The sequence below is a fragment of the Anabrus simplex genome, chromosome 3, assembly GCF_040414725.1.
Source record: "Anabrus simplex isolate iqAnaSimp1 chromosome 3, ASM4041472v1, whole genome shotgun sequence".
Lineage (NCBI taxonomy): Eukaryota > Metazoa > Arthropoda > Insecta > Orthoptera > Tettigoniidae > Anabrus > Anabrus simplex.
Window position 1 is genome coordinate 15703958 of NC_090267.1, and position 24850 is coordinate 15728807.

The window sequence follows — 24850 nt, forward strand, 5'->3', positions numbered from 1 at the left end:
GGACTGAGCCAGGATCAAACCTGCCAAGTTTGGGTTTAGAAGGCCAGTGCCTCAACCACCTGAGTCAATCAGCTCAGCAATTGAGTTTTAATGAAGTTTGTTAGGTAATCACCAAGTAATCACCAGAGAACTTCCCATGCCAACTTTATATAGCCTTTCTTCTGCCCTTTAAATATCTGCCTATAGTACCTTTGCCATGTTTCAGCAATGTTCTTAGGATCTGGAAGCCACTATTCTACTACTGCTCCACAGAGGGAGACATCCTGTAGCATGTAGCTGTAGTTATTTCATGTTAACTACATTCAAACATTTACCAGCAGTCAATGTTCACTGCTGATGAATCAAAATGTAAAGTTTATATGAGATACCATCGATCTAAACATTGCGTACAAAGTCAAGTCAATGTCAGTTGAATTAAGCTGGTTGAGACCATAACATCATTAAACAATACATATGAGTAAGTGGCTATTGCATCATCCACCCGCTCTGATATGGCACAAAGAATAACTGGTAACTTGACTAAGGCCTCCACTGCACTGATCTGCAAGTTAAATGCAACATACAGCCATCAGAATATTTTATGGCATCTGAGTTGTGACAGTTACTTACGTCAAGTATAGTTCATTGGGATGCTTACACACAATAGCTTGAGGCTTCTTCTTGTAACAGAATACAGTGAAATATGTATTTACACTTTCAGAAATTGTCTGTGGTGGAATATTTCCCTCTCATGAATTGTTTCATCAAAGTGACTTGACTTGACACTTGCTTGTTCCTTTCATTCCTTCTAAGATAAATTATATTTTTATTGTGGAAATATGAAATTTATTTTATTAGTTATTTCTTGTTTGTAAGTTTAATTTATGTTCACATTATGCTATCTTTCTTAATTTACTTTCCACATTTCTCACTCATAGACGTCTGTACAGGTTAAGGATGAGATATTCATACAAGAACACACAGTTAATCAACTGGTCCCTTGTTTCAAAGAACAAAACAAGAAGTTCTATCAGTTTACATGGTTAGTGATTGGTAATTTATTTCCATGCAATACCACAGCAATGCCATGGCATTATTTGGCTGACATATACAGTATGTAGACGTTGGTTGGATCCCCCGCCGAGAACTGCCCTCTGGGGTAGTGGTTATTAGAACTAAGTTACTATTGACCAGCCAATCTCTGTCATCAATCGATAGAACGAGGAAAGGTATGGGATTATAAAATAAGATGAAAATTACTGAAACTACCCTAAAAATTGAGAGTGTCCTACTTAAACCACAAAAGATGGCTTGTCTGCTTCTTTCTTGGGATTCAGGGGTAATCACACAGTTGCCTACATAAAATTCATTCTTCAGATAATCTGGCGTTTAACCCATTCTTTCTGCAGCTCGATTCAGGTGGTGATTTATTGTAGTGTCTAGCTACTTTTTTAAACTCCAAAACTACTTGACGATATCCAAATATAATTTTTTGTGCAACAATCTCCATCCACCATACGAATTTTAGTTATTCCATGTCCACTGGCAATAGATTTACCTGCAGGTAAGCTTTTATAACATCAGAAGTTAAATATATTTGATGCTTTCTGAATTCCATTGGTATCTTGGAAATTAATTCTATTAAGTTAGGGCCATCTTCAAGACAACTGTTTAATGAATATATCTTTGAAACCTTGGTTGGAGTGTCAAAAACTCAACGAATACTTGTGATCTGACTAGAGTTCCTAATAACTGCCTGGTGCGGTAAGTAATGTCCTAGATACTCTCTTCCCTATATTATATGGCTGATTGTAACCAATTTTGAAATATCCCAACATATACTTCAATGTCATTTGACTAAGAGTCCTGCCGTCAAAAGTATATTTTGTACTATGCCTCCATTATTTAACACGGTGTCCACCAAATCCAAATTTTAAAATTCCCTGTTTTCCAGACATAAAAACCAGTTTTTTCCCTGACACATGACAAAAAACAATTATAAAGGAAGTGTCAGTAATATTAAAATAAATTTTTAAAACTTAACATCCAAAAAAATAAATGAGCAATTAATGTGCATATTAAAACTTGGAAGTTTAATTTAGTCTGATTAAATTCACTTTAAGTTTTTTTTACATGTATTACCATTACTGCTTCAGCGAAGAAACTTCTTTGTAGCCACCAACGACTCTAGCTTCTGCCATCACCCTGCACTTCTTTTCTTTTAATTCTTTCAGCAACAAAGCGGCCTTTCTCTTATTTTTTGCAAAGAATCTTCTACTTCCAATATTTCACGTTTCTCCTTTAGATTTTGAACATACAAAGCATGAGCACTCCTTGCAGCATGGAGCATGTTATTAATGGAGACCTTTTCAATTCCACCAGGGTTAGGGATAGAATCATATATTATTCTTTGTGCTACAAGGGATACTTGTAGCATGTTCTCTACTATCATTTCTTTATTAACTGGAAAACCACATTCAAGTGAAGCATTTCCATGAAACAATATTAGTATCATTTTGAGAAATGAAGCCAACTTTTCTGTTTTCAAATTTACTATTGGTAGAACAGTGCGAAGCCAAAAGTGATCTAACCTCTCGCCTTTAGAATACAAAGAATTCACTTCCTTCAAAGTATCATTCTCACAAACAGAAGTGAACTCCCTTTGTACATGAATGGCTTCATTACCCGAGATCCATTTGTTTTCAACAAAGGCATTTAAAGCTATCCTTAGCAGTGTGCTGCTTAGAGGTTACTTAGCTACACTTGGATCGAAACAAGAAATTAATTTAGTCAGTTTATATGCTAGCGGTGAGCAGATGCGGTCAACAGTTGGAAACTGCAGATGATGACGACGATATGTCAGCGGTGACCTTTCTAGTAACTATTTGCACAAAGCTACCATTCCTTTTAGACAATCTGTGCAAAACACTAATATATCTCTATCATTTAATCCAGGATTGCCATGAAGTGCTGCTTTAGCAGCATAACCTATGTCAATTTTAGATGCAGCCAGAAGATTTTGTTTACTGTCTAAATACGTTTTAGGAGATCTTCTGAAGACTGCAGTGACTCAGACTTAACAAACCTTGTCATGATATTTATCATCAATGAAAGATTCATAAAGGAGTGATGCAAATGGGAGATCTGTCTGAAACTTTTAGGAATGGTTCCAAATCTCCAACAAGTGATTAAAAAAATGACAACTTGGCCTTAAGAACCTTATCTTTAAGTTGATACTATTTTGAAGCTGTTATAGCTTGGGATTTTCTTGTCTCTGTTTGTTCCTTCCACATATTTTTTGACATTAGGTAGGATATCTACAGCATTTTCAATGACTTGAAAATTTTCAAGCCATCTTATAGCACAATATTTTGAAGGAAATATGTTTGAACCTGAATAATGTATATAATCAGCACAACTTGCAGGAGCGTAGCAAAACAAGAAGTGAAGAGCACGAAGAAATTCTGCAATATTCCACTGGGTTTCTTTTACTGCCATTTTATATGAATTGTGTACACTATGCAAGCCACAAGAACCAATGTTCAACAAAATTAGAACATCTAGATCATCTAATAAATTACCAAAATCCTGAAGGAACTTTTTATTAACATTTGGACCATCCACTGAAATTTGTAATTTTTTTTAGATAGAGTCCTTGCTGTGCTTGCAAAAAAACATTTAACAAATCTGAGGAGGTAGAGTGACCAAGAAACATGGAATCAAAATAAGAAGTTCATACTTCATTAGTATCAGGATTGAAACAATGAACTACAAGATCCATTTGGCCTATCTGAGAAACTTTATTCAGTGACTCGTCAAACCCAACGGTGAAATGTGTGCACTTACTACCCATCTCAAGAACTTGTTTATGGAAATAGAGAGCCAAACCATGAGTGATTGTATATGCAACTTTTGTTCTGAGCAGTTGAACTTTCGAAGCTGTTTCAGAGTCTGGAAACATTACTGGAAAAAACTGAGAACGCAATATAGGTCTAATTCATCGAGCTCACCATTCCCCAACAACACAGAATATTCAATAGTAAGCAGATCAAAACATTGAAAATTCGATCAATCAATCATATTGATATTATTGATTACTTCACATTCAAGGTCATACTTTAACTTTTCATTAAAATTTATTCCTGGCATAACAGACAAGCCCTAGATTAATATTATAAAAACTGAAAAATGTGTTTGTATTACATGGATAAATACGGTATGTCAATTTTATCTGGCAGAAGAATGAATTTCCATATTTTTTCCTGAATTCCCTGACATTTCCAGGTTTTCCCATTAATTATCGAATTCCCTGACATTTCCCTGTTTCCCAGGTTTTCCATACAGGTGGACACCCTGTTTAAAAGTACTGGGTGTTAATCCCTTTCCATGTAAGATAGACTTCTTCTTTAGTATGGAATACAGATGTTGTCCAGCTCTGAGTATGTATCCACATATCTTCATTTCAAACAAAACATGTACAGAACACTGAAATTCACCATCTGGATTCCCACGAGTATGTCATAGACATTGTGCTGCATTAAACTAGTTTCAGGTAATAAATCTCATATTAATCAATACTGAAGAGCAATATAGGTAGTGTACAAAAACAGCAAAAGGCTTCCACCTACTCAGTACTGCTTGTTGTAACCTTAAAAAATTACATATATTTGTTGAAACTAGTTTTGGTCTTACCAGAGACCTATCATCTGTAAAACTCAAAGTAAAGGCAAGACATAAATAAATAAACAAAAAAATATATATGAAACAAGCATGAAATTCAAGACAAGTAAATATTTTAAAAACACTCATTACAATTACATGTCCGGTGCAAGCTTTCTGTTTTTCTTCAATTGGAAGACTGCACCTTACAGAAGACCACATGAAACACTAAAGTATCAGTTTCCAACATGGTGAAAACAAACATGGAGGGAAAAAATATATGTACATTTTTTAAGGTTACAACAAACAGTACTGAATAGGTGGAAACCTTTTGCTTTTGTTCTGAACTAGTTTCAATTTCACCAAATTGTCTGTGATGCTTCCTTCCTTGATGGTCTGATATCCAGTTCATTGGCAATGTTCCTTAAATACAAGATTTTTGAGTGCCAATATCAAACAAGGCATGTACCTCCTTCCACTTACCAAGACAAACAAGACAATGTAAGGTTTACATTTCTGGGCCCCATGACATGCTTTTGGACACACTTCAGAGATGCTTTTTAAAGTAAATCTCTTTTACCACCTATAATATTCTGACCCACTGTAGGGCAATATCACACCTAATGCATTTCTTGGCATGTTGTCTGTCCTGTTGTTTGGTTTCTCCCGAAATGATGCATGCAGAAGAGGAAATTTTATAATGCTTAACACACTCTAATTTCATGTTGTTGACATTACTTCAGTGCCAAAATATACCAGAATGAACCAGCTCAAAGCGCTCATCACTCTCAACCTAAAAAAATGTGAGGAAATTAATTAAGCAGTTACTCGAGTGAATGATCTTAGCCCTGTAAAAGTATGCATTCCTTCCCATGCACACCAGAGATCTTGAGGCAAAGCCGACTCAAAGGATATGACAAAGCAGCACATTTTCCGGAGGTGACTCATAAGGTTTCTAACGATCATAGCTGTGTTTCTAACCTTTCATATATTCCTTACCTGCAGCCTGAGTTACCACCACACCTCACAATTTGCCAACATATACAAAGCACGTCTTTTAAGTAACATTTTTAAATATGGCTGCTGCAGCACTTCGATCGTCATTCAGAGTATGTGCGCTCAGTACATACATCTGTAGGCTAGCCACAAATGCCATTACAGAAGCATTCACCCATATTTATTATTTTTTTTTTTTTGCTAGGGGCTTTACGTCGCTCCGACACAGATAGGTCTTATGGCGACGATGGGATAGGAAAGGCCTAGGAGTTGGAAGGAAGCGGCCGTGGCCTCAATTAAGGTACAGCCCCAGCATTTGCCTGGAGTGAAAATGAGAAACCACGGAAAACCATCTTCAGGGCTGCCGATAGTGGGATTCGAACCTACTATCTCCCGGATGCAAGCTCACAGCCGCGCGCCTCAACGCGCACGACCAACTCGCCCGGTCACCCATATTTACATTTCTTTGTGCGTACTGAAAATTCCTCTGACAATTAACCATTCTGCTGAGTGTGAAGTACGCACTGTGATTAGATTTTTAAATAGTGAAGGCGTGAAAGCTGTTGAAATTCATCGGCAGATTAGTGAAGTGTATGGAGAAAATACTATGAGCAAATGAATGGTATGAAAATGGATTAGAGCATTTAAAGAAGGCCGTACTAATGTCCACGAATAGGAGTGTAGTGGGCAACCCTCTGTCAGTACTGAAGACTTGGTGCAAAAAGTTGATGTAAGGTTTCGAGAAAACAGATGCTTTATGATTTTATCATTAGGTTATGAGTTGCCCAAAATTTCAAGGAGGGTTCTTTATGAAGTTGTCAGTACGCTTAGATTATCGGAAGTTGTGCTCAAGAAAAGGCTTGTCATGCTCACAAGGTGGATGTTTTTGCTTCGTGAAATGAGCTTCCTGATGCAGCTAATCGAACCTGAGATGTCATTACTTCATTTGGTTGGGGACAATTTGATCATCCTCCCTACAGTCGTGACCTAGAGTTTAGTGACTACCACATGTTCCTGCACCTGAAAAAGCATTCAGGAAGTCAAGGCCATGACGACGATGACCGCGCAACAGTGGCTGGTGCACCAGGCAGCAGATTTCTATGAGGATGGAATTCAGAAGGTGTCTTTGTGATATGACAAGTGCCTTAAAATGCCAGGATCTTATGTTGAGAGGTAGTTTAAGCTACAGGCTTACATGTAAAAAAGAATTGTTTAAAATATCGCATTACTTATTTCTGTGTCGAAATGGTACTTACTTAAAATACATGCCACGTATTTCTGTCAGCTATTCAAGTGGTTTGCTATAATTAGGTCCCAATGGACCACAATTTCCTTGCTATTTGAACCTGGTAATGTTGCCCGAATCAAACAAAGAATCTTGTCCTACTTGGGAATACATTTATCACCATTGATTTAACCACATTCTCACAGTTTGAACACTTTCAGTTCTAATATCAGCAGCCTCACATGCTTCCCTTAAAGGAGACTAAGAACCCAGTTTCACTATTTCTGGTTCAAACATCAAGAGGCTGAAGGAACAAACATCATACATGCTCTTTCCAAATATCGACTCATCCCTATGTCATAATCTTTTTGGCTTTCCTCTTCATCAAAATCTTCCTTTGAAAAGCAAAAATCTGTTCCATGCTATTTGATCTGCAATGGATTCGCTGCTTTATCTTCCAATAACTTAACAGATGTAATTACCTCTCCTTTCAATGTTTCTAACTTCTGAATCAACTCGCTTAGAAGTCATGTCTGCGCTCACTCTTTTCCCATTTTATACATGGATTGTCCTGTTGCAGTCACCAGCTTTTGAGATAAACAGTGGAGTGCCACGAAATTAGAAATGTAGATGTCAGCAAGTATTTTAAGTAATACTGAAATCAAACTTAATAAAAGCCTAAATAAGGAATCATTACACGTGAATACCTAACAAACAGAATACATCGAAAAGCACAAATGATGAAACAATACACAATAAGAAAATGACAACGTAAAAGAAAGTCACATTTTGATCCCAGAGTTATTTTACAAAAAATCACTGGTTGCTAACTCAAAGTGGGGGAATAAAATAAATTATTGAACACAAGGAATTTCTATCAAGTACCGTTATTATTTGGGCTGATGACCTTAGATGTTAGGCCCCTTTAAACCACACACATCATCATCATTATTATTTCTCAAGGTCTGCTGCAAATGATAAGTTACTTTCACATAACTCTACACTACAGTATGCTCAGAAATTACTCAAAATAGGAGAAAACAGAATGAATGATGTAAATGTACATTGAAGCTTTGCTGAGTGCTACATGTATTTTGTTCATCATTATAAAAGCATCACAAATGCTACTTTCTGAAACCGGGAATGAATGCCTTAACCATTTTAGAATTTCATACAACATAGTCAGAATTAAGAACTAATTTTGTATTAGACCAAAACATAGATTTTTTGCAGTACAGTTGTCCACAATGAATTATTTAAATCAATGGCCTGCACAACAAGCAAGTCACATTCATCAGAATACCTAAGAATTATTGAAATAATTAATATGATGTAATGGATCTTTCAAATGTTTTGAGTTAATACAAATCAATAAAAAATGTATTATTGAAAGTCAAAATCTCATGTCAAATAGTGGAATATCAAGACAATATTATAATGAAATTGTTGAAGTTTTGAGTATATCTGATTATGGTGTAAATGCTTCATTGTACTTCCTTAGATCTAGTTTGTGTTAAAAAATCCAATTCTAACTTCAAAACTTCATATCAAACATAAAGTCTCTACATTTTAACAGTGCTCATGCTTAACATCAATTTTCTTTATCGTCCGATCTGTCTGGCTTCATGGCTAATAGTTAGCATGCCGACCTTCAGTCCAAGAGGCCCTAGGTTCAATTCCTGGCTGCATCAGGGATTTTCCCTTTCATAAGTCAATTCCTATGCTTTGGGGGCTTGATATTTTAACCATCACCTACATTAAGTAGGCTCCCATACTCACAGATACGCAAGTCGCCTATACGGGGTTGAATCTTAAGACCACCGTCACTTAACACCGGAGACTACCCGCCATTATTATTACACCTGATCTGCGGACTGACGAGTGTACCTGGGGCAGATTAACAACGTAGAGTGAAGACAATAAGTAGCCAAGGAAACTTATTCAAGACTTCATATCTTTTGAAGCACGTCTTACATTCCAAGAGCAGATGTTCTGAAAGAGATCGTCTAAGGGAACCTGAACTGGAGCATATGTGCTGCTACATACGTTAAGGAATCATTTAAGGGCTGTGGGGTCATAGTGGCCGTCGCTGATTAAACATACTGCCCTTTTCCCTGAGTGACTTGCTAAGTGGGTTTTGAGATTACTTCGCTGCCTAAACCTACCATTGCATTTGTTACACCTGTAAGGCTTTACTCCCGAGTGAATTAACCTATGGGATTGGAGGTGGCCAAGCCTCCTAAACGTAGTGTTGCATTCTTCACATCGGAATGGCTTTTCATCAGTGTGAGTAACCATATGCCTACGAAGAGAATTTTTATACTTAAATGTACTACCGCATTCTTCACATTGGAACGGCCTATCTGTAGAGTGAATAAGCCTGTGAGTCAGAAGGTTACTTCGCTGATTAAACGTACTATTACACTCATTGCATCGGTACGGTCTTTCTCCAGAATGAATTAACATATGGGTTTGTAGACGACACCGCATCGTAAACGTACTGTTACAGTAATCACACCGGAAGGGCGTTTCGCCAGAGTGAACTGCCTTGTGGGTCTTGAGATTACTTCTCTGTGTAAACGTGGCACTGCATTCCTTACAACGGTATGGCCTGTCTCCTGAATGGATTACCATGTGGGATTCAAGATGGATAAGCTTCTTGAACGTACTATTGCATTCCTTGCAAAAAAATGGCCTTTCTCCAGACTGAGGAAACAAGTGGGTTCTGAGATAATCTCTCTCCGTAAACGTACTGTTGCATTCATTACAACAGCACAGCCTTTCCCCAGAATGCACGGCGAACACAGAAACATCCTCCACACTGAAAGGAAAACAAAATCAACAATAATTTCAAAGGAACGCGACGAGCACAATTCTATCAGGAAGATCAATATAGGTACCAATATATTTATCATTTTTTCAATGGGCCATTTTGTTAATGCTTAAGCACACCAATCAAAAAGTTCAGAAGTTACAAATGTGCACATTAGCACCCACCGTGTAGATAAATACCCCAGGTGATACCAGCTTAACAATAATGAAAAATATTTTCATGCTAATTACAGTAGCTACAGAGAAATGTACCCTAAACACAACGAAGGGACATTCAGAAATATGTAAGTACTGCATTGCATTCATTGAGATGATATTCCCCAAAATTAAAGTGCAGTAGGAGGCTCTGTAGGAAATTTCATCAATTTGTTTTAAAAATCAAGTCACTTGAGACTCAAATAATGGTACTGTAACTCAAATTTTAAACATATTTTCTTATTGATCACACATACCTTTGAAATAAAAAATAGGACATGTACATTCATCATCAATATAGACTTTAAGACTTGCATCATTCAGTCTGCCAAAATTGTGTATCTGCAATTAGCTCTGTGGCCTTGTTGAGATTTATACCCCTTATATTTTAATTAATCTCAAACTGAGTCTAATCATCATCACCTGTCTCCCTCAACCTAAATTACCACTCATAAACCTAACGTGTTTCAAACAACGGAGTGTGTTCATTCATTGCCTAAGCCTTCCCTCATTGTGAGTACTCACTTGTACCAGTGATCATTCTCACAACCATTGTATATGTTAATTCTGTCTTGTTGTTGTTGTTGTTTGAGTCATCAGTCCATAGACTGGTTTGATGCAGCTCTCCATGCCACCCTATCCTGTGCTAACCTTTTCATTTCTACGTAACTATTGCATCCTACATCTGCTCTAATCTGCTTGTCATATTCATATCTTGGTCTACCCCTACCGTTCTTACCCCCTACACTTCCTTCAAAAACCAACTGAACAAGTCCTGGGTGTCTTAAGATATGTCCTATCATTCTATCTCTTCTTCTCGTCAAATTTAGCCAAATCGATCTCCTCTCACCAATTCGATTCAGTATCTCTTCATTCGTGATTCGATCTATCCATCTCACCTTCAGCATTCTTCTGTAACACCACATTTCAAAAGCTTCTATTCTCTTTCTTTCTGAGCCAGTTATCGTCCATGTTTCACTTCCATACAATGCCACGCTCCACACGAAAGTCTTCAAAAACATCTTTCTAATTCCGATATCAATGTTTGAAGTGAGCAAATTTCTTTTCTTAAGAAAGCTCTTCCTTGCTTGTGCTAGTCTGCATTTTATGTCCTCCTTACTTCTGCCATCGTTAGTTATTTTACTACCCAAGTAACAATATTCATCTACTTCCTTTAAGACTTCATTTCCTAATCTAATATTTCCTGCATCACCTGCCTTCGTTCGACTGCACTCCATTACTTTTGTTTTGGACTTATTTATTTTCATCTTGTACTCCTTACCCAAGACTTCATCCATACCATTCAGAAACTTCGAGATCTTCTGCAGTCTCAGATAAAACAACAATATCATCGGCAAATCTCAAGGTTTTGATTTCCTCTCCTTGGACTGTGATTCCCTTTCCAAATTTCTCTTTGATTTCCTTTACTGCCTGTTCTATGTAAACATTGAAAAGGAGAGGGGACAAACTGCAGCCTTGCCTCACTCCTTTCTGGATTGCTGCTTCTTTTTCAAAGCCCTCGATTCTTATCACTGCAGACTGATTTTTATACACATTGTAGATAATTCTTCGTTCTCGGTATCTGATCCCTATCATCTTCAGAATCATAAATAGCTTGGTCCAATCAACATTATCGAATGCCTTTTCTAGATCTACAAATGCCATGTACGTGGGCTTGTCCTTCTTGATTCGATCCTCTAAGATCAGACGTAAAGTCAGGATAGCTTCACGTGTTCCTACATTTCTTCTGAAGCCAAATTGATCTTCTCCCAACTCAGCATCAACTTGTTTTTCCATTCTTCTGTAAATAATACGTGTTAAAATTTTGCAGGCATGAGATACTAAACTAATGGTGCGGTAGTTTTCACAGCTGTCAGCACCGGCTTTCTTGGGAATAGGTATAACAACATTCTGCTGAAAATCGGATGGGACTTCTCCTGTCTCATACATCTTGCAGACTAAATGAAATAACCTTGCCATGCTGGTTTCTCCTAAGGCAGTCAGTAATTCAGAGGGAATGTCATCAATTCCAGGTGCCTTGTTCCTATTGAGGTAACTCACAGCTCTGTCAAACTCTGACCTCAAAATTGGGTCTCCCTTTTCATCAGCATCAACAGCCTCTGCATGTTCCAGAACCAAATTATCTACATCTTTACCTTGATACAACTGTTGCATATGCTCCTGCCATCTTTCTGCTTTGTCTTCTTTCCCTACGAGTGGTTTTCCATCTGAGCTCTTAATATTCATACACCTAGATTTCCTTTCTCCAAAGGTTTCCTTGATTTTCCTGTATGCAGCATCTACCTTTTCCAGGACCATATAGCCTTCGACATCCTTGCATTTCTCCTTCAGCCATTCTTCCTTAGCTGCCTTGCACTTTCTATCCACTTCATTCTTTAATCGCCTGTATTCTTTTCTGCCCTCTTCATTTCTAGCATTCTTGTATTTTCGTCGTTCATCAATCAGGTCTAGTATCTCCTGAGTTATCCACTGATTCTTAGTTGATCTTTTCTTCCTTCCTAACATTTCTTCAGCAGCCCTACTGACTTCATTTTTCATGATTCTCCACTCTTCCTCTATAGTGTTTCCTTCAGCCTTTTCATTTAGTCCTTGTGCAACATATTCCTTGAAACAATCCCTCACATTCTTTTCTTTCAACTTGTCTAGATCCCATCTTTTTGCATTCTTTCCTTTCTTCAATTTCTTCAACTTCAGATGGCATTTCATGACCAACAAGTTGTGGTCAGAGTCCACGTCTGCTCCTGGGAAAGTTTTGCAATCCAACACCTGGTTTCTGAATCTCTGCCTAATCATAATGAAGTCTATTTGATACCTTCCAGTGTCTCCAGGTCTCGTCCACGTATACAGCCGTCGTTTGTGGTGTTTGAACCAAGTATTGGCAAGGACTAAATTATGATCAGTGCAGAATTCAACCAGAAGACTTCCTCTTTCGTTCCTTCGTCCCAATCCAAATTCTCCTACTGTACTACCTTCTCTTCCTTGGCCTACCACTGCATTCCAGTCTCCCATCACAATTAGATTCTCGTCACCTTTTACATATTGTATTAAATCTTCTATCTCCTCATATATTCTTTCGATTTCTTCATCATCCGCTGAACTAGTAGGCATATAGACCTGCACTATTGTGGTGGGCATTGGTTTGGTGTCTATCTTGACGACAATAATTCTTTCACTATGCTGGTCGTAGTAGCTTACCTGCTGCCCTATTTTCTTATTCATTATTAAACCAACTCCTGCATTTCCTCTGTTTGATTTTGTGTTGATAATTCGGTAGTCGCCTGACCAAAAATCTTGTTCTTCCTGCCAACGTACTTCACTTATACCAACTACATCTAACTTTAGCCTATCCATCTCCCTTTTCAGATTCTCTAACCTACCACAACGATTCAAACTTCTAACATTCCACGCTCCGACTCGCAGAATGTCAGTATCCATCTTCCTGATGATCGCCCCCTCTCGTGTAGTCCCCACCCGGAGATCCGAATGGGGGACTAGTTTACCTCCGGAATATTTTACCCGGGAGGAAGCCATCATCAGTACATCATTCATACAGAGAGAGCTGCATGTCCTCGGGAGTTAGTTACGGCTGTAGTTTCCCGTTGCTTTCAGCCGTGTAGCAGTATCAACACAGCTAAGCCATGTTGAGTATTATTACAAGGCCGTATCAGTCAATCATCCAGACTGCCGCCCTTGCAACTACCGAAAGGCTGCTACCGCCCTTTCGATGAACCATTCGTTAGTCTGGTCTCTCAACAGATACCCATCCGATATGGTTGCACCTGCGGCTCGGCTATCTGCATCATTGGGACACGCAAGCCTCCCCACCGCGGCAAGGTCACATGGTTCGCAGAGGAGGAAATTCTGTCTTATGAATTTAGATATCCTGAGACCACCCAGCTTCACTCCTGTAAAGCAAAAAGGGCTAACACATATCAGTGTAAAGATAGTTTTGTTCAGGAGATGGCTTCCTTCTTACATAAAGTCACAAAAGCAGACACACTACATTAGTGTTAATGCATCTTGAGCCCATGTCAGATACTAAACTACAATTGTGGGAAAATACACATCTTAAATATTTGAAATCATCTACATGCTGCAGCTCAGAATTCAAAAGCTAACATTGAGTTCTCTTTGGTCTCATACATACTGACACTACTTTAGTCTCTGATAGACTAGTTTTCATACCATACTCATTGCACCTATTTTCATGTCCAGGATATTAGGCCGCAGGGTATTGGCATATTCTGCCATTAAGATCATGGCGGCATAGGCCAACTGCCTATTAAATTCCCACCTCACTGAATCCCTCCTTGCAACTTAATACATTTCAGTAGATTATCAATGTAAATTACAAACAATTAAGGTGAAAGATTATAGCATTGTCTAACCCTCTAAGTAACCTGAACCAAGTACTCATCCTACCATCAATTTTCACTGCAGTTAATTGTCAATATAAATGCCATTGATTGCTTTCAGTAATCCCTCATTATAGCTAACAACTTTTGACTTGGTTATCTGTCATATGCCTTCTCCTGGCTCATCATATTACCCTATGAAGCAATTTCATCCCTGCCTTTCCACTATATTTCACCATTTCAGGGCTAGTTTCATCTATTCGTGCTGTTTTTGACAGTACCAGCAGTAAGGCCCCGCTTACTTGTAGGCAAAAGCTTAAAAGCCTGAGTGCTGAGGTATCTTATGGAAACAAGCCTATCATCATGGAGAGTATTTGATTTTCAAGTTTATTAACAGATGTCACTATTTATGGTTTGGGACGTGTGGGATTGGGATGTGTGTCACCTTGTAGAATATTGTAAATGTTCAGGGGTTGGCACAAAAAAGCTTACGAATTTTGTTTCTAAGTTGCCACTATCAGCATTTCAATTTAAGCCAGCCAATCACTGTTCAGCTCACACCATATAAATAGTGGTAATCTTGGATCTCATGTATTTATATTGATCAATGCAGCGACAAGTGAGGTTCTTGGTACAGGAGGCTAGAGACGGGCTGGGGTAACATTTAAGATAGGTGGCAACATTTTTGTCCATCATGTGAACTTACATAGGCATGGCAATGGGAGGATACCAGTGTTAACCTCTAGAATGTAAGAGATAGAGTTAAACCACATTTAAAATATTTTAATATATAGTAGGCTGCCTTAAAATTCTGTGCCTACGAACCATGTGACCTTGCCGTGGTGGGGAGGCTTGCGTGTCAAAATGAAGCAGATAGCCAAGCGGTAGGTGCAACCATATCAGATGGGTATCTGTCAAGAGACCAGGCTAATGAATGGTTCATCAAAAGGCGAGTAGCGGACTTTAAGATGCTGCAGGGGTGGCAGTCTGGATGACTGACAGATATCACCTTGTAATAATATTAAACATGGCTTAACTGTGTTGATACTGCTACACGGCTGAAAGCAAAGGGAAACTACAGCCATACCTAACTCCTGAGCACATTCTTCTTTCTCTGTATGAATGATGTACAGATGATGGCTTCCTCCTGTATAAAATATTCCTTAGCTAAAATAGTCCCCCATTTGTATCTCCCAGTTGGGACCACATGAGAGAAAGATGGATACTGACATTCTGTGAATTGGACCGTGGAATGTTAGAAGTCTGAATCATTGCTGTAGGTTAGAGAATCTGAAAAGGGTGATGGATAGACTGAAGTTAGATGTAGTTGGTATAAGTGTAGTACACTGGCAGAAAGAGCAGGATTTTTGGTCAGACAACTACAGAGTTATAAACAAAAATTGAACAGAGGAAATGCAGGAGATGGTTTAATAATAAGAAAAAAGACCAACGGGTAAGCTACTATGACCAGCATAATGAAAGGATTATTGTTGTCAAGGTAGACACCAAACCAATGCCCACCACAATAGTGCAGGACTATATGCCTACTAGTAAAGCAGATGATGAAAAAATCGAAAGAATATATGAAAAGAGAGGAGATTTAATACAATATGTAAAAGGTGATGTGAATCTAATTGTAATGGGAGACTGGAATGCAGTGGTAGGCCAAGGAAGAGAAGGTAAGACAGCAGAATTCGGAATGGGACAAAGAAATAAGAGACGAAGTTGGCTGGCTGAATTCTGCACCGATCATAATTTAGTCCTTGCTAATACAGTACTTGGTTCAAACACCACAAACAATGGCTGTATATGTGGACGGGACCTGGAGACATTGGAAGGTATCAAACAGACTTCATTATGATTCGGCAGAGATTCAGAAACCAGGTGTCGGATTGTAAAGCTCTCGCAGGAGCAGGCATGGACCCTGACCAACTTCTTGGTCATAAAATGCCATCTGAAGTTGAAGAAATTGAAGACGGGAAGGAATGCAATGAGGTGAGATCTAGGCAAGTTGAAAGAAAAGCATGTGAGTTGAGTGTTTCAAGGAACATGTTGCACAAGGACTAAATGAAAAGGCTGAAGAAAACACAACAGTGGAAGAATGGACAGTCATGAAGAATGGTCACTACAGCTGCTGAAGAAATGTTAGGAAGAAAGGAAAGATCAACTAAGAATCAATGGATAACTCAGGAGATACTAGACCTGAGTGATGAATGACAAACGTACAAGGATTCACAAAATGAAGAAAGCAGAAAGGAATATACGTAATTTAAAGAATGAAGTGGATAGAAAGCGCAAGACAGCTAAGGAAGAATGTCTGAAAGAGAAGTGCAAGGATGTTGAAGGTTGTATGGTCCTACGCAAGGTTGATGCTGAAAATAGGAAAATCAAGGATACTTTCAGAGAAAGGAAAACAAGGTATATGAATAACAAGAGCTCAGATGGAAAACCACCTCTAGGCAGAGAAGACAAGCCAGAAAGATATAAGGAACATATCCAACAGTTGTATCAATGTAAAGACATAGATGATAAGGTTTTGGAACAAAAAGAGGCTGTTGATGCTGATGAAATAGGAGACCAAATTTTGAGGTCAGAATTTGACAGAGCTTCAAGAGACCTAAATAGGAACAAGGCACCTGGAATTGATGATATTCCCTCTGAATTACTGACTGTCTTAGGGAAAAACGAGCATGACAAAGTTATTCCATCTACTCTGTAAGATGTATGAGACAGGAGAACTGCCGTCAGATTTTCGGCAGAATGTTGTTGTACCTATTCGGAAGAAAGCCGGTGCCAATAAGTATGAAAACTACCACACCATTAGTTTAGTATCTCACACCTGCAAAATTTTAATTCATATTATTTACAGAAGAATGGAAAGGCAAGTTACAACTGAGTTGGGAGAAGATCAACTTGGCTACAGAAGAAATGTGAGAACACGTGAAGCAATCCTGACTTTACGTCTGATCTTAGAGGGTCGAATTAACACATTCACTGTCAGGAATTTTGAAGCAATTTAAATGCCCTGTGCCAGATATTTCTAAGGGAAGTGAACTGGTTTGACATAGTTACAAATAAAATTGCATATAAAGAAAAGTAGCACACAATAGCGTGAACATTTCAGGTTACCTTCAGTGATGTTTAAAATGAGCTGAAAGTGATTTCTAGGTATGACTTCATTGAATACGGGAGTAACAAACATGTCTGTTTTCCAATAAATTTCTAATTTAGGATTTTTTAATACCAGTCATCATCCAGAGTCCTACAAAATTTCTCGTTTCATTTGAAGCAACAGGCCTCCTATTATTATACATGCAGTATTTATTAAATGGTCTTGCTACTGTGCCCAAGAATTGATCCACGTATCAGTTAGTTTCTGTGAAGAGAAATGAAAGATACGCCAACGTGAAAAACAACATGAAATACTCCATGCAAGATTCTTATCACTAGGTAATTTACTCATACCCTGCGTCCTTCAAACAATTGGGCATGTGCCCAGGTTAATCGGTGTCTGACCAGTAGTCTGAATCAATACCAGATATATCATCCAAAAATAAATTCAAAACTAAGTACTTTCTATTTTTCCACCTTGTCGACAAACTAAATTGCTTAAGGCAACTTATTGGTTAAAAGTGGTACATGTTTCGTATATTATAAACATCTTCTCCCACATAACACTGTTTAGATGAAAACTTCATGTAAAGTATCAATGTTTTAGAGGAAGTGTCCTTAAAATTAACATAAGATTGACAGTATTGAAAACAAAATACTTATGAGAAATTATATAGATTCTTTCTACAATTGAAAGCAGTTGTCAAGGAAACACTTGTATAATAATCCATAAAAAATATGTCCTAATGATTATTCTTAAAAAAGTTCATGAAGGAAAAAAAAGGTCAATTTATAAATTAAAAATTATATATTTATAAGTAATTGTTGAAGTGAAGAAATCCAGATTTCTCAGTTTTACTAGGTACAATTACTAATTTAGATTGTAACTTTACAGAAAATTTATTAATTATTTTATCCATCATGTTATTGTTGAAACCATTCAAGAGGGCCTGTTGTCGGATAAACAACAGTTCTTTATTCCTTTCAGATTTGGATAAAGGTATACTAAATGTTCTGTGGTTTCCTTGAACTGCTTTCAATTGTAGAAGGAATCTATATAATTTCTCCTCTTAAGTATTTTGTTTTTAATATTGTTAATCTTAAGTTCATTTTAAGGACACTTCCTCTAAAGCATTGATACTTTGTCAGTACATGAATTTTTCATCTAAGCAGTGTTATGTGGCTGAAGATGTTTATAATATACTGTACCGGGAACGCCGCTACGAGAGAAGTCCGAAGTATGTTTGTTGAACTTCGCGCGAGGTGGAAGGTAGGGAGCCCACTGAACGCAGTGACGTACACAGCGAGTGACGTGGCCGCCGTAAGCCAGCTATCCGCTACCATATATGGTAATGTTCCAGCTCATCCTCAAAAGTACATTTTGAGCTATTTTATCGCTATTTTGACACTGCCACCTTAAAAGCCTTTACAATGGACATCATCTGTTAAGATTTCAAGAAAATCCACCGACTATTATAGAAGTTATAAGGGTAGATAGTACCCAAGTTCTAGACACTTCCATGCGAACGTGTATAAAAGGAGGACCACCCAACCTACGAATTCAGTGTCTGTCACTCAGCTGTCTCTGTGACATGGGTGACAAGAGGAGTATTGTGTGTGTCGAACTTCTAGTTGACAGTCTGTGAAATCCAAGTATTTCGGTATTTTCTCTAAGTGTTGTATCGGGACTTTATCATATTCTTGAAATGCCTGAATGGGACTTTGTTTTCTGCAAGCATCGTATTGGAACTTTGTCATATTGACACATTGGAACTTTGTTATTTTTCGTGTGTCGAGATTAGACTTTGATATTTTCTTAAAGTGCCATATAAGAACTCTGTTATTTTTCTGAAGCGTCGCATTGGAACTTAGTTATTTTTGCCAAGTGTCGCGACAAGACTTTATTATTTTCTTAAGGTGACATACTGGAACATTGTCATCGGAACTTTATTTTCTTCGAGTGTCGTGTTGGGACTTTAATATTTCGACACATTGGAACATTGTTATTTCTACACATTGGAACATTGTTTTTTTTAAATGCCACATAGGGACTTACATATTCGACGACGATTTAATGGACTTTGAATTTTCACGAGTGTTGTGTACCGCATTGAACTTACGTTTCAAACTTATTCGAACTTGTATTTTTTGAATCAATTTCTGGAACATTGAAACTTTCCGAGCGTGTAGGATGAACTTGTGCCCTACCAACATAAACTTACGAGTAAACGATGTGACTTGTCTTCTCTATGAAACTTAGGGGACATTCAACATTACGTTTAACTGTGAAATATGCAATACTTTCCAAGTGCTGCATAGGGACTTATGTTTTGATTCTTAAAGACTGTGACAATTCAGAATACGCATATCGCGTTCCCAGAAAGCCTAGAACTTTCCAGTATTTTGAGTGGTCCATAATTTATGAAGTCAGACTTTTTCTTTCAAATATTATTTTCTTTAATGGCTATTCACTTCGCCTATTGACGGAACAGGACAGTTTCCGAGTGCTGCTTATTCAGTGCATTGCCAACATGTTTTAAATCTTCAGAACTATGCGTTTAGGACTGCAGTGACAGTAATCCTCTAGAACATTCTGACCTACAGTGAGCTTGCATTATGAACTTGCATTTCTACCAGTACTTGTTCTTCGAGTGATTATTCCAGAACGTTTTGATTTAATATCTAGAGTGCAGTAACCATAATTAAAAGGTCATATCTGTTCAGACAGTGCCCTGAATGTGTGGAGTGCCGTGCAGGAAATTCAAGTGTGAATTACGTCTCGAATCGAACCCAGGAACGTGTGCCAATCTTCGAGACATTCCAGAACGTCGGGACATTCCAGAACGCCGAGACTTCCAGAACGTCAAGACATTTCCAGAACCTCCAGACATTCCAGAACTCCTCATCCGAGCAGGTGTGGTCCCTGCCCAGTCGATGTTCAGCACCATCCCAGGACTTGGAGGTACCAACCAGCCACGACACTTCCACGCTGCTGTACGAAGGTGATATGAACTTGCTTTTGATGATCAATAAATTCAATTTATCAAAAGAATCTCTCAAATTGATAACTATACCTCTCTCTGTACCAGCTCCAATGATAAAGCCACTCCCTAGGTTAAGAATCATGCCCGTTAATTTAATATCAAGCGCCTTAAAGATATGAGCACATTTTTACGGGTACAATACAAAACATGTACCACTTTTAACCAATAAGTTGCCTTAAGCAATTTAGTGTATCGACAAGGTGGAAAAATAAAAAATACTTAGTTGTGAATCTATGTAAGTGCGATATGGACCATGAAGCTGATTTTATGTAATCCGAAAATAAATCCGTAAATACTGCAGGACCTACCTCATCAGGTCCAGCACTCACGACTTCATCAGATGAATCGCTATCACTTTCCTCCACACAATGCACAAAATCATTTTCCAACTCGCTATCAGCATACACTTCTTCTAACCTACCCCATACATCGCTTTCTCCTGCAAGTAATATGGACTTTAGTGTGATTTACAGGCCATTTCACAAGAACACAAAGACGCTAACTGACAACAAACATGCAGTTACTCAACAAGTGAAGATAGCATGTGTTCGGATGTCAACAGGAAATCACTTTACTAAGGAATGTGGTTCATATGTTTATCAATCGATACACTGATCCTTCATTTTGAATCTGTGAAAGTTAGACTGCATTTGGGTGACATTCGTGGGAGCTAAAATCAATTATTTGAACATATGCACCAAAACGTCAATCGACGTGTTTGGCACCGTCAGCGCACTAGTTTTATTAGTGTGCTTGGCACAGGGTGAGTTAAGAAGGACAAGTCCACATATATGGCATTTGTAGATCTTGAAAAGGCAATTGATAATGTTAATTCGACCAAGCTATCTGAGATTCTGAAGGTGATAGGGATCAGGTACCAAGAACAAAGAATGATCTACGTTCTGTATAAAAATCGGTCTGCTCTGATAAGAACTGAGGGCCTTGAAAAAGAAGTAGCAATCGAGAAAGGAATGAAGCAAGGTTGCAGTTTGTACCCCCTCCTTTTCAATGTTTATAGAGAACAGGCATTAAGGGAAATCAAAGAGGAATTTGAGAAGGGAATCACAATCCAAGGAGTGGAAATCAAAACCCTGAGATTTGCTGATGATATTGATATTTTATCTGAGACTGCAGAAGATCTGGAGAAAATGCTGAATAGTATGGACAGAGTCTTGGGTAAGGAGTATAAGATGTAAATAAATAAGTCCAAAACAAAAGTGATGGAGTGCAGTCAAATTCAGGTGATGCAGGAAATATTATGTTAGGAAATGAGGTCTTAAAGGAAGTAGATGAATATTGTTACTTGAATAGTAAAATAACTAATGGTGGCAGAAGTAAGGAGGACATAAAATGCAGACTAGCAGAATCAAAGAAAGCCTTTCTTAGGAAAGGAAATTCGCTCACCTCGAACATTGATATAAGAATTCAACAGTGTTTTTGAAGACATTTGTCTGGAGTGTGGTGTGACATTTTCCTCATATAGACTTTGAACATAATCTTTGTTCCATGGAGATAGAAGTTATAATAAAATCACTGAGTACAATGTAACAACATAGGTCATGATGACAATATATTTAAAAATGAAATAATTAATAAATAGAACTGGAGAAGATGAATAATATTTTATAATTTATAGCATTATTTATTACATTACCATGTCGATATGTAAGATAATGCCCATTGGAAACCCCAAACTCACAGTATGATATGACTGGAGTGGTGCAGATGTTGTAAGAAGAGACTGCCCGACTCTTGTTTTGGAAGTTTAGAAGAGCAGGTGCCAAAGCTGAGCCTTGTTCTTAACACTGATAACTGCCGTGTTCCATATTTGCATCTCGTCACTACTTATAAGAGAAACGGGTCGCGACTGTCGTATGGTCGGTCTGCTGGAAATTCATATTGTGAAATATATTAACTCTGATTCTTCTAATTACTTAATAATTTCATGACTGCATATATCTTACATTTTGCTCAATCTAACTTGCACGTGCTTGGCTAAGATAATCATGTTCAATATTGCATTTCAGTGTGCTGTAAATAAGAAAGTGTTTCCAATGAGTGTATTCAACGTCAAGTTGCAGTAAACATTGAGGCGCCAAACTAATCAGGATGGATTATAACACATCTCCAGATCCCGGTGGTGGCTGGTTCATCAAAAGATATATTATAAACAAACCCATTTCAATAATACTATATTTTGATTTACAGTGTCTACTTTTTACAGGCTGTATTCAACAAAACTACACCTAGAAACACAATCAACATGTTCTTAATATTCCCGAATATTTCACTTAATTCTAACAACTAGTTTCTTAAGATATTAAGAGTTTAAATGTAAGCCTGTAAAGAAAGAAGTAACAAGAATAGCCAGTTTATATTGATGCCCACCACTGAGCATGACAGTAAATAGGTAAACAAGATATTCCAAATTGTGTACAGGTACTTACTTATTTCCTTCTTTGATGTTTGGAACCAGTACATGTTCTTGTATGAATATTTCCTCCTTAATGTCTGCAGAAGGCTGTAGGAAATAAGAAAAGAAGAGTACAGAGGTGAAGAAACACCCGACAAAATAAAGTTCATGTACGCAAAATAAAATATCAGCAATTTATTTTCCAATGTAAAAATATACAAAAATATATTAAACACATAGGAAGTCTTAAATCAAGTCATAATTATATAGTGAGGTAGAAAAATGAAATAAATGGTAGGATAGCATTATAAGAAGTAGAAACAGAAAAAAGAGAAATGTGAAAAGACAAGGACAATCTGCACATCCTTCACACAATACCATCCTTTGCTTTCTCTTTCCAATGCTCCCTTTCTCTAGACTGACTAGCAACTTCTTTTTATCCTCTTGTGTGCTCCATTGTCTGTTTCTGTTTATATTTCAACTTAACACATTACAAAGAGGTTTCTACTGGACATGTCAAGCAGACACATCTCAACCAAGCTCTCCACATTGACTTGCCATCATCAATCCCTGGCAGTTCTCCTGATCTTAACTTTAAGGGAATTATTAACACTCCAGTTTGGAATTCGTTTTAGGTCTTTGTTCACATCTGTTATGGCCAGATGAATGTCTTTTACGTCTGTGTGTATGTATAACTGTATCCCATCTACATATAAGTGATATTTACAGTTTTTAAGATTTTCTGGGAAGTCATTTTGGTACATGGTAAAGAGGAGTGGTGTCAGGACACTGCCTTGAATTACGCCTGCTTCTGATTGTTCCCAGTCTGAAGTATTAGTGCCTACTGAGGCACACTGTTGATGTCCTGTGAGAGATGACTGCAGCCAAGATAAAGGTGTACGGAAAAAATTAATAGCCTTGAATTTTGCCGGTAATATGTCTCTGTCTATGCAATCAAATGCTTTAGTTAAGTGTAATAATGTGAGAACTATCATTCATCCTTTGTCCATTTCTAATTAAATGTCATTGGTAACTCTCAGTAATGCTGTCGTAGTGCTGTGGTTAGGTTGGAATCTTGATTGACGTCTGACAAGCAGGTTGTGCTTTTATAGATAATAGAGAATTGTGTGTGATTTTTTCAAGTATTTTACCTAGGCAGGGTAATATAAAATTGGTCGAAAGTCTTCCGGGTTGTTTGGGTTCTTGGGTTTTTCTAAAGGATGTATTATGGCACACTTCCATTCAGAAGGAAAAATTCCATTCATGAGAGAAGTGTTTATAATGTGTGTGATTGTGGGGAGAACAATTTCTGTAAGATTTTTTATCTGCGGCAAGTTTATTCTGTCACAACCAATGACGTCTGATTTTATTTAAGATATTATGGTACTAACGCCATGTGGTGTAACGTGGGAAAAGTGAAATGGATCGGTCAAATGTCTCAGTTTAGATATCATTCCTTCTATTAGTTTCCTTTTTCGTTTGTTCGTCTATCTGTGCTGATGACTGAATGCTAAAATGTCTTTTGAGGTCGTCCAGTGGTATGTATATTTTTACATTGTTTCCTTTGCTTCTCCCCAGACCAATGATGGGGAGAGATTTCCAAGCTTTGGTTGAGTTCTTGCTTTTCAGGATTTCATGCATGTATTATTTTAGCATTTCTGATTGCCTGAGTTGTTGTACGATGTAGTTTTTTGTATTTTTCAACATTTTTGGCTGTCGGATATTTATTGGAGTGTTTATATGCTACGTCTCTGTCACACATTTTTAGTCTTATGTCTTGTGTCAGCCATGGTTCTGTTTTTCTTTTATTCTAACTGTCCGAACTGGGGTGTGTTTGTCATAGAGTGTCGTAGTAGGTAATTCGTTGAAGAGGGTAACTTTATCGTCTATGTTGTGTAAATATTGGATGTCATGCCACAGTGTGTTTAATGCATCTAATATAAAGTCGTCTTTGTTTGTGTTCTTAATGTCTCGGTATGTAATCAATTTGGGTTCAAATTTAGGGCACTTGAGGGAGTAG

The 24850-nt window shown here is 37.7% G+C and overlaps 1 protein-coding gene across 1 annotated transcript in view; it reads right to left on the bottom strand.

Annotated features, from left to right (window-relative positions):
• Positions 1-8834: 8834 nt before the first annotated feature.
• LOC137498985 (zinc finger protein 665-like) overlaps positions 8835-24850 on the bottom strand; it is a 46566-nt gene continuing 30550 nt past the window's right edge. The window contains exons 3-4 of the mRNA XM_068226961.1: positions 22865-22938; positions 8835-9680 (exon numbers count right to left, since the gene is read on the bottom strand). Coding sequence (XP_068083062.1) covers positions 8915-9680; positions 22865-22938 — 840 coding nt within the window. The 3' untranslated portion in view covers positions 8835-8914. The remainder of the gene's footprint in view (positions 9681-22864; positions 22939-24850) is intronic.